General features: G+C 39.3%; 1 protein-coding gene and 1 pseudogene across 4 annotated transcripts in view; one reads left to right on the forward strand and one right to left on the reverse strand.

Annotated features, from left to right (window-relative positions):
* The window catches only part of RAB18 (RAB18, member RAS oncogene family), a 35,176-nt gene that overhangs the window by 17,597 nt on the left and 842 nt on the right, over window positions 1-16,737 (forward strand). For 2 of the 4 annotated variants that reach the window (XM_014547984.1, XM_014547985.1), the window contains exons 4-7: window positions 7,207-7,279; window positions 10,326-10,444; window positions 10,519-10,585; window positions 12,749-12,904. In XM_014547984.1, the coding sequence (XP_014403470.1) occupies window positions 7,207-7,279; window positions 10,326-10,444; window positions 10,519-10,585; window positions 12,749-12,904 (415 nt within the window). Of the gene's footprint in view, window positions 1-7,206; window positions 7,280-10,325; window positions 10,445-10,518; window positions 10,586-12,748; window positions 14,060-16,737 lie in introns of those variants that run through there. The other 2 variants (XM_005876550.2, XM_005876551.2) reach the window with 2 other exon arrangements.
* On the reverse strand, window positions 8,667-9,938 carry LOC102263649 (annotated as a pseudogene).

Genomic DNA, 16,737 nt, shown 5'->3' on the forward strand with positions numbered 1-16,737 from the left:
CCTGGTGCCAGGCCAGGGGACCTGAGGCTGCGCCCCCCCTACCCGGCAGGGTTTGGCAAGGGTGGGACCGGCCGGGTCTGGATCTAGCCCAATTTGGTGGGGGGGGGCGGCTGGGTCTAGGTCTCATGCAATTTTGAGGCACACGTGGGTGGGTGGGGACTTGACTCTGGGTCCCGTGGTGCACCCCAGACTCTTGACAGGAGGAAGATTTTCATATACATTTTACTAATTTTCTTTCATCTCTCACACTACTATTATAGAGAAACAGCAAATAGCAATATTAAAATATTTCCTCTAATTAATCCCCTTTTAATGTGCACAAATTTCGTGCACCGGGCCACTAGTCCTTAAAATAAAATTCTAATATGCAAATAAACTGAACAGCAGAATGCCTGGTCACTCTGACACGCACTGACCACCAGGAGGCAGATGCTTAATGTAGGAGCTGCCCCCTGGTGGTCAGTGTGCTCCCACAGGGGGAGCGCTGCTCAGCCAAAAGCCGGGCTTATGGCTGGCAAGCTCAGCAGTGGTGGCGGAAGCCTTTCCTGCCTCCACTGCAGGTGGGTGGTAAGGAGCAAGGGGTCCCGGACTGTGAGAGGGTGTAGACCGGGCTGAGGGACACCCCCACCCCCAGTGCATGAATGTTGTGCACCAGGCCTCTAGTGTTGCATAAGAATGATGAAAGCAGACATCCCTATCTTGTTCCTGATCTTAAGGGAAACACTTTTAGTTTTTCCCATTGCGTATGATGTTGTCTGTGTGTTTGTCATAGACGGCCTTTATTATGTTGAGGTATATTTCTTCTGTTCACACTTTGCTGGGAGTTTCTATCATAAATGGGTGCTGGATTTTATAAAATGCTTTTTCTTTATCTATTGATATGATCATGTGATTTTTATCTTTCATTTTGTTTATGTGGTATATCATGTTTAGTGATTTGCAGCTAATGTACCAACCTTGCATCCTCAGAATAAATCACATTTGATCATGGTGTATGATCTTTTCAATTTATTGCTGGATCCAGTGTGCTAATATTTTGTAGAGGATTTTAGCATCTATGTTCATCAGGGAATTGGCCTATAATTTTCTTTTTTTGTATTGTCTCTATCTGGATTTGGAATCAGGGTAATGCTGGCCTTGTAAACTAAGTTTGTGGGTCTTCCCTTCTCTTGAATTTTTTTGGAATCCTATCTAATAAAGAAGGAATATGCTAATTGACCCTCACTCCATCACAAAGATGGTGGCACCCACATAAGGAGGGAATATGCTGATTGCCCCGCCATCAAAGATGGCAGTGCCCACAGCCAATAAGGAGGAAATATGCTAATTGACTGCCCCACCCTCAAAGATGGTGGCACCCACAGCCAATAAGGAGGGGATATGCTAATTAACTGCCATGCCCTCACAATCTGGCTACCCCCTTGTGGTCAAAGATGGCCACCTCCATGTGGTCAAAAGATGGCCACAACAAGATGGCCAGCAGGGGAGGGCAGTTAGGGGCAACCAGGCCAGCAGGGGAGGGCAGTTGGGGGCAACCAGGCTGGCAAGGGTGGGCAGTTAGGGGTGACCGGGCCAGCAGGGGAGGGCAGTTGGGGGTGACCAGGCCAGCAGGGGAGGGCAGTTGGAGGGAGACCAGGCCAGCAGGGAGGGCAGTTGGGGTGACTGGGGCCTACAGGGGAGAGCAGTTAGGGGGGACCAGGCCTGCAGGGGAGCGCATTTGGTTGGAGGGAAACCAGGCCTGTAGGGGAGGGCAGTTGGAGCAACTAGGCTGGCAGGGGAGGACAGTTGGGGGTGATCTGGCTGGCAGGGGAGCAGTTAGGCATCTATCAGGCTGGCAGAGGAGTGGTTAGGGGGTGATCAGTCTGGCAGGCAGAAGCAGTTAGGGGCAATCAGGCAGGCAGGCAGGCGAGCATTTGGGAGCCAGCAGTCCCGAATTGTGAGAGGGATGTCCCCCAAGGGGTCCCAGATTGGAGAGGGTGCAGGCTTGGCTGAGGGACATCCCCCCCGCTCCCAGTGCACGAATTTTTGTGCACCGGGCCTCTAGTAGTTTGATAAAGCAATGTGTTAGTTCTTTTTTGAATGTTTGGTAAAATTCATCTGTGAAGCCATCTAGTCCAGGACTTTTGTTTGTTGGAAATTTTTTGATTGCTGCTTCAATTTCACTAGTTGTAATCTGTCTATTTAGATTCTCTGATTATCATGATACAGTTTGGAAGACTGTATGTTTCTAGGGATTTATCCATTTTGTCCAGATTGTCCAATTTGATGGCATATAGTTGTTTGTAATATTTTTTTTATAAATTTCTATGGTGTCAGTTACTTCTCTTTCATATCTGACTTTGTGTTCTCTTTTTTTTTAAATTTTGATTTCAGAGAGGAAGGGACAGGGAGAGAGATAGAAACATCAATGATGAGAGAGCATCGTGATTGGCTGCCTCCTGCACGCCCCCTACTGGGTATTGAGCCTGCAACCCAGGCCTGTGCCCTAACCAGGAATCCAACCCTGACCTCCTGGTTTATAGGTCAACACTCAACCACAGAGCCACTCCAGCCAGGCCTTTCTCCTTTTTTCTTGATGAGTCTGCTTATCAACCTTGTTTATCTTTTCAAAGAAACAGCTCTTGGTTTCATTGATCTTTAGAATTTTTTTTTTAGACTCTATTTTGTTTATTTCTGCTCTGATTTTTATTATTCTCTTTCTTCTACTCACTTTGGGCTTTGTTTGTTGTTCTTTTTTCAATACCTTTAAGTGTAATGTTAGATTGTTTATTTGAAATTATTCTGTTTCTTGTTTTCTGTAATGCTATGAATTTCCTTCTTAGGACTTCGTTTGTTGTATCCCATAAATTTTTGGGTTGTTGTGTTCTTATTTTCATTTGTTTCAAGGCATGTTTTGATTTATTCCTTGATCTCATTTATTACCCAGTTATTGCTTAGTAACATGCTATGTGGTCTCCAAATGTTTGTGTGTTTTTTAGGTTTTTTTTCTTGTTATTGATTTCTAATCTCATACCATTTAGTCAGAGAAAATGCTTGATATAGTTTCAGTCTTCCTAAATTTATTGAGACTTGTATTATGTCGTGACATGTCATCTATCCTCGAAAATATTCTATGGCACTTGAAAAGAATGTATATTCTGCTGCTTTGAGATAAAATGCTCTGAAGTTATCAATTAAATCCATCTGGTGTAATGTGTCATTTGAGGTGGCTGTTTTCTTGTTGATTTTCTGTCCGGAAGATCTATCCATTGATGTCAGTGGGGTGTTAAAATCCCCTTCTATGACTGTATTATTGTTGATCTCTCCCTTTATGTCCATCAAGATTTGCTTTATGTATTTAGGTGTTCTGTGTTGGGTTCATAAATGTTACAAGGTTTATATCCTCTTGTTTGATTGCTCCGTTTATCATTATGTAGAGTAATTTTTTGTCTCTTGCCTTTAAAGTCAATATGTCTGCTGTAAGTATTGCTAGCCCACCTATTTTTTAATTTCCATTTGCATGAAATTTTTTTCCCATTCCTTTACTTTCTGTCTATGTGTATCTTTTGTTCTGAGGTGGGTCTCTTATAGAAGGCATATATATGGGTCTTATATTCAAATAGTTTTCTGCTAGTTCTAGAAATTAATTATTAAATTGTGGATATTTTCACTATGCAAATAGAATGACTTTTTTCCTGTTATAACAAAAAGTCTTTGGACAAAAATATTTCATGCTTGGTCCTTGCCCTGATCTATATCACATTGTCAATATTATAAACTGTGTTGGATAGTAAATCCACTTCACTTTATGCAGCTTTTAATTCAATATTGTTTTGAGAGTAAACATGCAAATTGAATAATTTTAAATACCAGAGGCAGGTTTTATAAGAAACTTTGAAGCAAGAAGAACTTCTGTAAAGAGAAATTATTTTTTCATCATAAATTTATTTCTTTAGAAAGTTTAATTTTTTTTTTAAATCCTCACTTGAGGATATGTTTTTATTGATTTTAGAGAGAGAGAAAGGGAGAGGGAGAGACAGAGAAACATCAATGTGAGAAATATCGGTTGCCTCCTGTACTGACCCACAATCTGAGTATGTGCCCTAACTGGGAATCAAACCTTTGACCTTTTGGGTTATGGGATGACACTCCAACCAACTGAGCCACATGGCCAGAGCTAGAAAGTTTAATACTTTTTTACTTTAACATTGCAGGGGTCGGGGTGGGGGCAGTTTCTATAGTGGTGAGAATCTGGAAGCCAAGGACATTCTACATTTATGTAAATTGATCTGTGGCAGAGCAATGAATGTGCATAGTGGCTTACATCAAAGTTATTTTCCTAAGTTTCTCTTCTAGGCTATAAATTACCTCAAACCACACTTTACCTTATTGTTATTTTCTTAAAGCATTGTCTACTGTGGTGAGGGAAAGAAACTTGTTATTGCTGGAGCCTGTCACTGCTGGTTTAAAATTTTTCTCCAACCTTCTAAACCTCTTGGAGGTTATTAGCATGTTTTATATGTAAAGGAGCTAGCTTCTGTTTGCTCCATGGCTAAATTCAAATTTACAACCATGGGGATGGTAGCTAAGTTGACATTTGATATACAGCTTTCCTTTTTTTCAGGATACTTTACATTAACAGACTATAAATTCTTTTTTAATTATATTTTTCAATTAGTTTACATTAATTATCCTATATAATAAAAGCCTAATATGCTAAGTGTTCCGTCGTCTGGTCATCTGTTCAACCAATCAAAGTGTAAAATGCTAATGATATGCTAAGGCCACTCAACTGCTCACTATGACGTGCAATGACCATCAGGGTGTAGATGCCCCAACTGGTAGGTTAGCTTGCTGCTGGGGTCCGGCCAATTGGGACTGAGCAAGATGGCCCGGACATGCCCTGGAGCTCTCCCTCGGTCCCTCCCCGGTTGCCCAGGCTCCTGCATCCCTCCCTGGCCCCGATAGTGCACCTATGGGGTCCCTCAGCCTGGCCTGTGCCCTCTCACAATCCGGGCTGAGGAACCACCCCTCCGAGTGTACGAATTTCGTGCACCTGGCCTATAGACCCCAGCTCTAGTCTCTATATATAAAAGCCTAAGCGATTGAATGACTGGTCAGCCGGTCGCTATGACACACACTGACCACCAGGGGGCAGACACTCAACTCGGGAGTTGCCCCCTGGTGGTCAGTGTGCTTCCACAGTGGGAGTGCTGTTCAGCTGACCGACGGGTGCTAGACGCAGGGCTCACGGCTGGCCGCTGCATCCCAGAGACCGCAGCGGAGTGGCAGTGAGCCTACTGAGCAGCGGCGGCAGCAGGCACAGCGGAGCCGGGATGAGCAGGAATGGCAGGCGGCGTTGGACTGCTGGTTTCGGCCCAATCCCCGCAGGCTATGCCAAGGGACCCTACTGGTGCATGAATCCGTACACCGGGCCTCTAGTTATTTTATATTAGTTTCAGGTGTACATTATTGTAGTTAGACAATCATAAACTTTATAGTGTTTCACACTGTTTTCTAGTACCCACCTGGCACCATATATAGTTATTACAATATTATTGATTATATTCCCAATGCTGTACTTTACATCCCCGTGACAGTTTTGTGACTACCAATTTGTACTTTTTGATCCTTTAACCCTTTTCACACAGTCCCTCAACCCTTGTCTTCTCTGGTGCATACTTTTCCGTAAAAGGGTGAATAGTAAATATTTAGTTCAACTCTAAAGTGGGCCATATGGCAGTACATGAGTAAATGGGCCTGGCTATGTTCCAATAAAACTTTAATAAAACCTTATATAATAAAATACATGGTGAGCTGAGGCAGCAAATTGCCAACTGCTGCTTTGCATAATCTTAGATACCTTGAAGCCACAGTCCAAGGATAGTAGAAAGAAGGTAGAAGGAACCATCCTGGAAGTAGAAACTTGTTAGTTTTTTCATTTTGTTTTCCCCCAACAGAAGTTGAGCAGCTATCCAATGGCAGGACTTTCTCTAGGCCAGCCGTGGGCAAACTACGGCCCGCGGGCCGGATCCGGCCCGTTTGAAATGAATAAAACTAAAAAAAAAAAAGACCATACCCTTTTATGTAATGATGTTTACTTTGAATTTATATTAGTTCACACAAACACTCCATCCATGCTTTTGTTCCAGCCCTCCGGTCCAGTTTAAGAACCCATTGTGGCCCTCGAGTCAAAAAGTTTGCCCACCCCTGCTCTAGGCACTGGGGTTAACCTGGTGCTTAAGCAGATGAGGTTTCTTCCTCATGAAATCTTAATTTCCTGCTAGTGTACAGTTTATGTTTATTACCCCCAGCATGAGTCAGAAATAAGGAGTGGTTTGGTTTTATGCATTTTCTTAAAAGAAGATATACTGGTAAAGAAGACACTTTAAAAAGTCCAACCTAAAAGTTGCTTACCTAAAATAAGACACCCCTGTAATTCTCTTTAAATCAGTGGTTCTCAACCTTGATTTTATGTTAGAATCACCTGGGAAGATCTTAAAAACTTCCTTCAGTCCCTAGACTAGACCAATCAAGTTAGAATGTTTGTAGGTTGGAACCTGTTATCCAGGAAATTTCATTGCGCAGCCAGAGTTGAGAATCATAGCTTTCAATGAAATAGGTTTTGTGTCTGATAAAAATCTTAAATCCAAAGTGGTAGAACACCTTTACTTAGGTGCATTTTTGAGAGATGAGTCAGCATTTAATTTTACTAGTATTTAATACTAGAGGCCCGGTGCACAAATTTGTGTATGGGTGGGGTCCCTTGGACTGGCCGGTGATTGGGCCGATGGGGGCCAGCCAGACAGGGGGAGGGACCGCAGGAGGTTGGCCAGCCACGGGAGGTTGGCTGTGGGAGCGCACTGACCACCCGGCCATCCGGGAGGAGGGACTGTGGGAGGTTGGCTGGCTGCGGGAGGTTGGTTGTGGGAGCACACTGACCACCAGGGGGCAGCTTCTGCATTGAGCATCTGCCCCCTGGTGGTCAGTGCACGTCATAGCTACCAGCCGGTCTTCTGGTCTTCTGGTCATCTGGTCGTAACTGTTGCTTAGGCTTTTATATCTATAGATAACACTTGTCATTAAGAGAACTCATTTAAATTTCAAATTTTAAATCAGCTTGTGCATTGATATTTTTAATAATGCTGTTTACTTTTTACTCTTAGTGTTTTGAATGTTTGTTATTTATACTTTTTTAATTCAATAGTAATTGATTGTCACTTTTAGGATACTGCTGGTCAAGAGAGGTTCAGAACATTAACTCCCAGCTATTATAGAGGTGCACAGGGTGTTATATTAGGTAAGTTTTTACTTTAATATACTATTTTTAAAATGTTGTTTATTATAGTAATTTCTGATTTTCCTTATCTGTGAACATCAATATGTTTTTATTTTTCTTTAGGGCTACTTTTGTGTAACTTGACATTGTACTAACTTCATTTAATATTAATAAATATTGAAATGGTTATTGGTGAGGTGCTCCCTGTGTCCCCACCCATTGCCCATGGAAGTGGGCTTCTTGGGGTGCTTTTTTAAAAAATATATTTTTATTGATTTCAGAGAAGAAGGGAGAGGGAGAGAGAGACAGAAACATCAATGATGAGAGAGAATCATTGATCGGCTGCCTCCTGCACGCTCTCCCTATTGGGGATCGAGCCCGCAACCTGGGCATGTGCCCTTGCCTGGAATCGAACCTGGGACCCTTCAGACCACAGGCCATTATCCACTGAGCCAAACTGGCTAGGACGGGGGTGATTCTGGGATAAGAATTTTCAGAGCTCTCCACGGGAGGATGAAGTTTTGTGGAAAGTTTTATTTCTGTGGAATTAAACCCCTGTGTTTCCAAGGTCCCATCTCCTTTCATCTTGCCATGGTAAAAGTCCAATCTTATCTTCAGCAATGCTAGGATTAAAGCCAATACCCAGAATCTCCATTCTATATTTGCAAGTCCAGTCCAGCATCTGGCTAGTTTAGCTTGTGTTCCCAGCTGCAGTTCATTGCATGTGGGGTTCACATGGCTGTAGGCCATGTGGCTTCTAGGGCTACATGGCTAGGGAGGGAACATGGGTGAATGCAAGGAAGCAGGAGCAAAGCCAGAGGCACAAGAAAGAGAGAGAATTATTTGTTTTCGGATTATGTATTCCCAAATTTTTGTGGGCTTGCATTGGCTCCTCCCCTCTGGCCAATTATTTTTGTTCCCAGGTTAGGCTGACAGACAAGCACCTTCCCTACATCACCCTGACGTAGGGAGGGTGCTTGCCTGTATCTTCCCCTTTGTTGGACCCCTTCCCATGGTGATCTGTGGGGAATGGTGGTTTCCTGGGAAGTGTAAAGTTGCAGCCTTCTGGTGAAGCTGCCCAGATGACCATGCTCATAATGTCTGGCCTTCCCTTTGTTCCTTTCCTATTACTAATATCAGCTAATTACAATGGTAACAGAACTTTCAAAATTTATTTTCAACCCTTTGTCTAGCAATTAAAAAATAAAGATCAGACTAATTTATTAGACTTAAAAGTACATGTTACTAAGGAAATAATTGAGGATTAATCCACATATAGTTGGTCTCAGAGTATTACCAAAAACTGATCTTCAGTTAGTGGCATTTTATTAGTCATTAAAAAAATAGCACAAAGCCCTTAACACTATTGATTTATAATCACACAAAATTTAAAAACCAAATGTGGATTCTCATTGTAACTTATTGAAAAGTGCTTGTTCTTTATTTTTTGTTCTTATATTCTTTTATTATATATATGCAGATCTGTTTTATGTATAATACTTAGTTCTATCAAATAAACATACTAAGGAGTTCTATTGGTAATGTTCCCCAAAGTAGATTCAGGTAAAATAAATCTTTGTGCATTTCATGTACTATCAAAACTTGAGACTTACTGATTTCACTTTTAAGGCCATACACACAATACAAAATATACACAAATTGGGTTAAAGTGATAAAAGTGGGCTGAAAGAAACCACAGGATTCAGGACAACTAAACTGTATTTTGCTTGCAGTAGAGCCACAAATGTGGGTATCACATAGCTCTTTTATTATAGTGTGCGAGGGGCTTTTGGAATCTATGGTGACTGCATGGCTGGTGGGCTAGCAGCTGATGTGTCCTGCTGGAAGCTTTGCCAAGGGCTCATTTCTTCTTCACCTTGCCTTTCTTGGATTCTTGTTTCAGTTTGTAATTAGCCAGGGTGACCTTGATTGTATCTTCAGCCAGTGTGGTACAGTGCAGTTCCACAGGGAGAAAGCAGAGTTCCTTGATGATATTTGTGTTTTTGATGGTCAAGGCTTCCTTCACTGTCTTCCTTTTTTAGCCGTTCAGTGGCCAATGAGCTGGAGGCAGTTGCAGAACCATAGCCAAATGTTTTATACTTGGTATCCACGATCTTCCCCTTTCCATCCACTTGAATCTGTAATTTCATTACATTACTACATGCTGGAGCCCCCACAGATCCTCCAACATTTTTAGATGTCTCGTCAAGAAACTCCACATTTCTGGGATTTTCATCATGATCAATGACATTCCTGTGATAGAGCCGGCCAGAGCTAACAGATGCTCTCCTGGGCTGGGAGGCTTGGAGGCCAGGCTCTGGAGCAGCAGAACCTACACCTCACACCTCAGATGCTGCTCTATCTTGCAGGCTTGCATTAAAAGTGTTTTTAATGCTCCTGGGAAATGGTTTAAAATGAATATTGACCAGTTGTAGGGAGAATTCTTTCAAATTGTGACTTGTGAGGCTTTGGTTTTACTTCTATTTGACAGTGAGTCTTACTGTTTTGGTTTTAGCACTTCCTAAGTTTAGAAAATACTGTAAATTAATAAAGCTCTTTACTTACTATAGTGCAGATAATGTGAAAGTGATAACAGAGGAAGACAGTCAGGATCCCATGTACTAATTTTACTTGGGTTTTCAAATTCTGGTCTTTGTAAGAAACAAATCAACAGGGTCATAGATGTTTAAATTCATGTAAAATTTTTGGTATTTTGCCACAGATTTGAACCAAAACACTTGGTTTTTATACAGATTTCATTTTCTTATTGTTATGAATGGGGGCAGCAGTTGTTTTGCTTCAATTAATTTTCAGTTATCACACAGGATATAACTTAATTCTTCTTAACAGTGTATGTTAATAAAATTGAAATGTGTATGTGTTTGTATTTTTTTTCATGTACTTGTTTCTTCTTTTGAATTAGTAAATACTGATTGTTAAGCATCAAAGACTTAAAAAAACAGATTTCCCTATATGGTAATGTTAGTTTTTATTATCATATCAAAAATATGATATCATTGCTCTTATTTTTAAATTCTTATTTAATAAACGACTCTTTTTATTTCAGTTTATGATGTCACACGAAGAGACACCTTTGTTAAGCTGGATAATTGGTTAAATGAATTGGAAACATACTGCACAAGAAATGACATAGTAAACATGCTAGTTGGAAATAAAATCGATAAGGTAAGAAGTTAGACACTTGGCATTTTTTCTCTGTGTCTTGGTAGCTTTTTAAAATCTTTGCATCCATCTTCTAGGAAAATCGTGAAGTTGATAGAAATGAAGGCCTGAAATTTGCACGAAAGCATTCCATGTTATTTATAGGTAGGTGTGTGAATATTTATCATTTCATTGTTAATGAGCAATTTAAAAATGGAATTTCTGTTAAATTTTTCTCAATGAATTATAAATGATACTAGAGGCCCGATGCACAAAATTTGTGCAAGAGTAGGCCTTCCTTCCCCCGGCTGCTGGCACCAGCTTCCTTCCGGTTGGGCTTCCCGTGCAGCCCCAGCTTCGTCTGGAAGGTCGCCCGGTCTAATTAGCATATTACGCTTTTATTATTATAGATAGATGTATTTAGTTCATAGTTGTCTCATGCTATAAAATCTAACTATAGAATCAGATTCTTTATTTTTCCTTCTGTAATAAAAAATAGGATCTCATTATATGAAGTCATACAGAACACAATCAAATTATTCCTCTCAGGATGTTATGCCATTCAATAAAGCCACGCTCCCAGTGCTAAAGTTGTACCTTGCTGGTTCATGTGCTGGCAACAGTGGTACCACCTGGAAGCTTGCTAGAAATGCTTCATCTCAAGCTATAACCAGATTTTCTGAATTAGAATCTGCAGTTTAATAAAATCTTCATGTGATTTGCATGCAGATTAATATTTCAGAAGCATAGTAGAGCAGGGTTTGGCAAACTACAGTAGGGGCCAAATTTGGCCCCATCATTTGTATTGGAATACAGCCACCCTCAGTTACCTACATATTGTCTATGGTTGCTTTTGGATTCATGGCAGAGTTCAGTTACAATAGAAACCATACGGCCTACAAAGCCTGAAATATTTACTATCTGGCCCTTTATAAAAAAAGTTTGCTGACCCCCTCACCTAGAAAAGTGGACCGCCTATATCAGAAGCATCTGCAGAGCTTTTCAAAATTATAGGCCCCTGGGCCTTATTATGGGTTTGAAAGAAGGCCTAGAAGGCGATATATAAAAAACATCCTAGTTAATTCTAATGCGAAGCCAGCTTTAGGAATTACCAATTTAGTCCATAGTGTGAGAATTGACTAGTAATCAATAAATTAATATGGGAACACATCATATATAGGTAGAAGCAGGGTGCTGTAAGTGGAAGGTATAGGGAGTTTTAGAAGAACTGAGTACTATCTCTACAGCTTACTTGCTGGGTGTCCTTCATTTCAATATTTGTTTATTTAGTAAATATTGATTGGCCACTGAGGATATAATAGCGAATAGAATGAACTCCCTGTTTTCATGGAGCCTATGTTCTAGTATAGGAAACAAATAAGTAAATAATCCTCTGAAAGAAATAAAACATTTTAAGGAAAGAGAGGATGACTGGTGTGGGAACTGATTAGGGAGAGTTCTGTAAAGCAATGACATTTAAACAAGAATCACTCATATGAAAACCTAGAGGGAGAGCATTTCAGGCTGAGAGAATACCAGATATTTCCTGAGGTAGGTAGAAGCCAGTTTAGTGTATTTAAGGAACAGGAAGAAAGCTGTGGCTGGAGCAGTGTGTGTTGGGGAAAGATTGGTGATAATGGGAGCTGGGATTTAAAAAGGTCATGTTGGACCTCACTGGATATGGTAAAGAAATAGATTTTAATTCTAAGTGTGGTGGAAAGCAAGGGAATAGTGCTGTGATCTGATACTTTTTTTTAAAAAGGACCCATTTGTGTAGAAAATGGACCATGAGAAGCAGAAGCAAGAGGCTAGTTATTCTCTTAGAATACAATAGCCCAGATCAGAGGTTCTCAACCTATGGGTCGCGACCCCTTTGGGGGTCGAATGACCCTTTCACAGGGGTTGCCTAAATACATCCTGCATATCAGATATTTACATTACGATTCATAACAGTAGCAAAATTACAGTTACGAAGTAGCAACGAAAATAATTTTATGGTTGAGGGTCACCACAACATGAGGAACTGTGTTAAAGGGTCGCGGCATTAGGAAGGTTGAGAACCACTGGCCCAGATGAATGAAGCTGGTGGCTTTGACTGTAGCTTTTGGCAGGTGGTGGAAAGTTAGCTAATCTGGGAGATGCGTTAATGGTAAAGCTGACAGGCACTGAGACTTTGAGGAAATTCACTAATATTAAACCTGTGGGGGGAAATTGTTGATTTGGGTCTTTACATATTGTAGGCTGATATATATGCCATAATAGTTTCCCATAAAAACATAGGCCTATGATCAGAAGGAATATACTATGACATTTTCCCTTGAATTTCAGAGGCAAGTGCAAAAACCTGTGATGGTGTACAGTGTGCCTTTGAAGAACTTGTTGAAAAGATCATTCAGACGCCTGGACTGTGGGAAAGTGAGAACCAGAATAAAGGAGTCAAACTGTCACACAGGGAAGAAGGCCATGGAGGAGGAGCCTGTGGAGGTTATTGTTCTGTGTTATAAACTCTGGGAAATGCCATATTTGATCAGATAGTGACATCTTTCTGTATATAAACTCTTTAACTGCTATTTTAGGGACCTTGCAGTTTGCACATATTTGTTTTGTATCATGGCATAAGTATTTACAAGAAATCTCACTCATTGGCTTTCCCAGGTAAAATGTTATGGTAAGCATGCACAGTTTGCAGTTTACAGTTTTTTATGTAACATAAAATTGGTGTACCTTTATAAGTACACTTGATTTTATGATTTACATTTATCATGTGATTTTTAAAAATCCACCTATCTAATATATGTGAGAACAAGGTCTACTTTTGGTCTTTTTTCTTTCTTTTTTTTTTTTTTGCTTAAATACTCCTATCAATTACTGAATTAATTGATATGTAGAACTCCTAGAACTGCTGAGAGATTACAGGTATCCAACCTGGTGAGTTTCTTCAAGAATAACAAAAAGCATGATTCCACAGCTTTCCCTAGGATGTTTGCTGACAGATTCTCTTGTGGTACTAAGCAAAATTCTTTTTATAGAATGCAGTCCAGGCCGATTTATAATTAAATCTCTGTTCTGATGATGCTTCTAAAATAGCATTGATATGTTAAAGAAGTTTGATCTTTTTAATTTACTTCAATGAGTAGCTCAGTTGCTTAACTGGAGTTTTAATTCTGTGATATGTACATTGGATTCATGACCCTTAATGCAGCATTTTTAGTGGGTGTTTGGCAGAATGGCAATAAGGTTTTCCCCATTTTGGTTTCGGAAAGACACGAATAGAGTGTTTATGTGGCTCATGTTGTACTTACACTTTGAAACCAACACCTTTTTCTATAAATGTTGGTGGTGTTCATCCAGGTACCTCCATTGTAGCTGTGTAATGTTTATGAATAGCTGTATCTAATGACTTCCATAAATGGCTTGTTGATATTCAAAAACCTATGTCTGTATTTTGAGGGTTGGGATAAAAAACACTAAATGACAATTTGAGAAAGACATAGTGCTTCCAGATTTTGATGTGTGTGGGGAAATAGTGTTGCAATGAAAATCTTGGTAATTTATTGTAACATGTAGTCAATATTTTATTAAAACCAACTTGTACAGACTAATAAATCTTTCCCACAATATTCAGTTTTCTAACCTCTAGCTATTGTACATTGTATGTTTTTTTTTACTCATGTTATTTAATTCACATTGACCTCTGCTATTTAAGCCCCCAAATAAGTAATGTGTGTTTTCAGATAAGTCAGTCACTCTAATACCCTTCACAGTAAGATTCTGATACTAATTGCTGGGCATTTTGTTCTCTGTATGCAGTTGCAAAGGGTAAGCATTTTTGTGGGTCATCTTTGCAATATATGTGATAATGGATTTACCTGAAGTTGGGTTCTTTCTGAAATGTCCACCTCCACATGAAACCTTACATTCTACTTTATTCACACTTGTTAAACCTCATTCATTACATGTGATTAAAAGTTGTGTACAGTATATATGTTTTTACCAAGTATAAAACATTTACTACTTTAATTTGGAAAAAGGTAGCCAACACATGTACTTAGGATTTCTTTGTTACGTTGAAACTGTAGATTTCTATATTCATGTAGTGTCTATATTGATAAGGCATTTCTGTTTATTGTTTTTTGCTCCTGGGGCTATATAATAATCTTTCTGTACATTGTATTATTGCCTTGAATTGGTCAGAATTTGGATACATTAATCACTTTTAAAAACTAATTTTGTTTGATTTATATTGTAACCTTTTATAGTTTTTGAATAAATATAGCCTGCTTTCCCTAGATGAATTTGTTCAGGAAGTATTATCCATTTCCTGATTACTCTCATCAACTGAAGAACCTCTGAGTATAGTGTTATTCAAGTTCTATTGTATTCTGTGGCTTTCCCTTTACTATTTTATTGCAAGCTTATTGTTTCATAGTGGAGTTTTTCTAAGTGAAGTAGTTGTAATATCTAAAATTAGCCACTGAAAGGAATTTGTTAATTTTTATTTTCTAAGCATTTGAAGTAGTTTTAAAGTGCTTTATGCAGATGGTGCAAATTAGAACAATTAGGATATAGTGTTTGAGTTCTCAGAGTACAGAAATAGACTTAAACAAACATATACTCAATTACTCTTAATATGGAGTAATAGCATTTATTGAAAGTTTCCTTTGTGTGAAGTGCTGTTCTAAGTGCTGAATTATCTCAAGAAACCTCACAGCAACCTTAAGAGATTGGTTGGTACTACATTTTAAAGATGAGGATAATGAAACCACAATTTTGTTAGGTAACTTCCCAAAGATCACATAGCTAATCAGTGATGGAGTTGGATTCCAGTTAAGGCATCTTCACTGCTGAGTCCATGTTCTTGACCACTGCTCCCTTTGCTGTGACTAGTTTCAGCAGGGTTGAAAGAGTTTTCCTATTTCTTATTGTTCTTTTTTACGTATAATAGAAATATTTCAGATTTTTGGGTTATAGAATAAATCCCATTGATGTAAACCAGCCATGTACAAGTCATTTAACCAAAAAGTTAAGGTAGTGGAGTAGGTTGTCTCTCAGTTATTTTATCTTCTCAGGGTGGAATGAAAATCTCTGACTTAGAATAGTACAATGTCAGGGGATTTATGGCACCTTAACTTCCTATTTGTAACTGGATTTGAGAAAAATCCAGGAACAGTCTTGATCAAAATCAAATTCTGGGGGTGGGTGGGGAGAGGTATTTTCACTTCAAGTACTTAATTGTCATCTAAATTCACACTTGGTGTTGATTTTCTAATTGAGTGCACTGGAATTGGACTTCATTTTGATTCATTGTAGTTTGCCTACTTAAATATACATGATTCTGTACAAAGTGTGGGACTGGCCCCATAGCTCATAAGAGCATCCTTCTTATGCCACTACTTATTCTACCTGTGGGATGGCACAGACCTACCTCATAGCCGTAATATCTTTAAATACAGTTTAGTGTATATTTTTTCTGATTATCAAGTTATCAGAATAATCCTGTAGGTACTCTAGACTGTAAGTCTTCTCAGTATTCAAGCATTATGATTCTATGTATTGAGGTCTATTTCAACAATCATACTTAAGGAATTTCTTGTTCCTCATGTATTTTCCCGAGTTGGGATGGGGTAAAAGCTTTAATCAGTTTTCAGAAGACATTTTACTAGTTCTGACCCCAGCTATGCCAAGATTAGTCAACTATAGGCTTCATTCTGGGTTTTGTCCAGGAATGTTGAAAGAAGAGAATAGAAAGAAATAGGCCAAGTCAAGACTTGGAGCTAAAGAATATAGATTTACCCAGGAAATCTGATCTTTATTTTTTCCAAAATGGAAACATCTATCAGATTGGAGCGGGGGAAAAAGGTAGTCAACTTCTGTTATGTTATGGGACTCTAAATTTTACTATTTGTTGTTAGCTTTTTGTTTCATATTTAGAAACCAGTAATGTTTCTAATTGTGGTGTGAAATTTGCTTAAGTGCCTTTTAGTTAAAACAGCTTACATAAGCACCTTTGCAATAGCTGTGTGAGCTCCAATTTTCAGTCTTGCCCCTTTACCATCTCTCTCACACACATAAGAAATATTTCTTTTTTATCAATCTGATAAGCAACAAATTATGTAATTTTATTTATATTTCTTTGATAACTAATTAGATTGAGTACTTTTAATATTTTATTGCATAAGTTCCTTGTTTGTGTATGTTGTGGTTGCCCATCCAGTATCCACTTCCTTCTCTCACAATACCACCCACTTTTTCTTTGTATAACTATTGCCCCCCTCCCCACTTCCCCCCCCCCCCCCTTTTTTGCCTTTTGTTTTGGT

Source organism: Myotis brandtii, unplaced genomic scaffold (genome assembly GCF_000412655.1).
Source record: "Myotis brandtii unplaced genomic scaffold, ASM41265v1 scaffold49, whole genome shotgun sequence".
In the NCBI taxonomy this organism is placed as follows: Eukaryota; Metazoa; Chordata; class Mammalia; order Chiroptera; family Vespertilionidae; genus Myotis; species Myotis brandtii.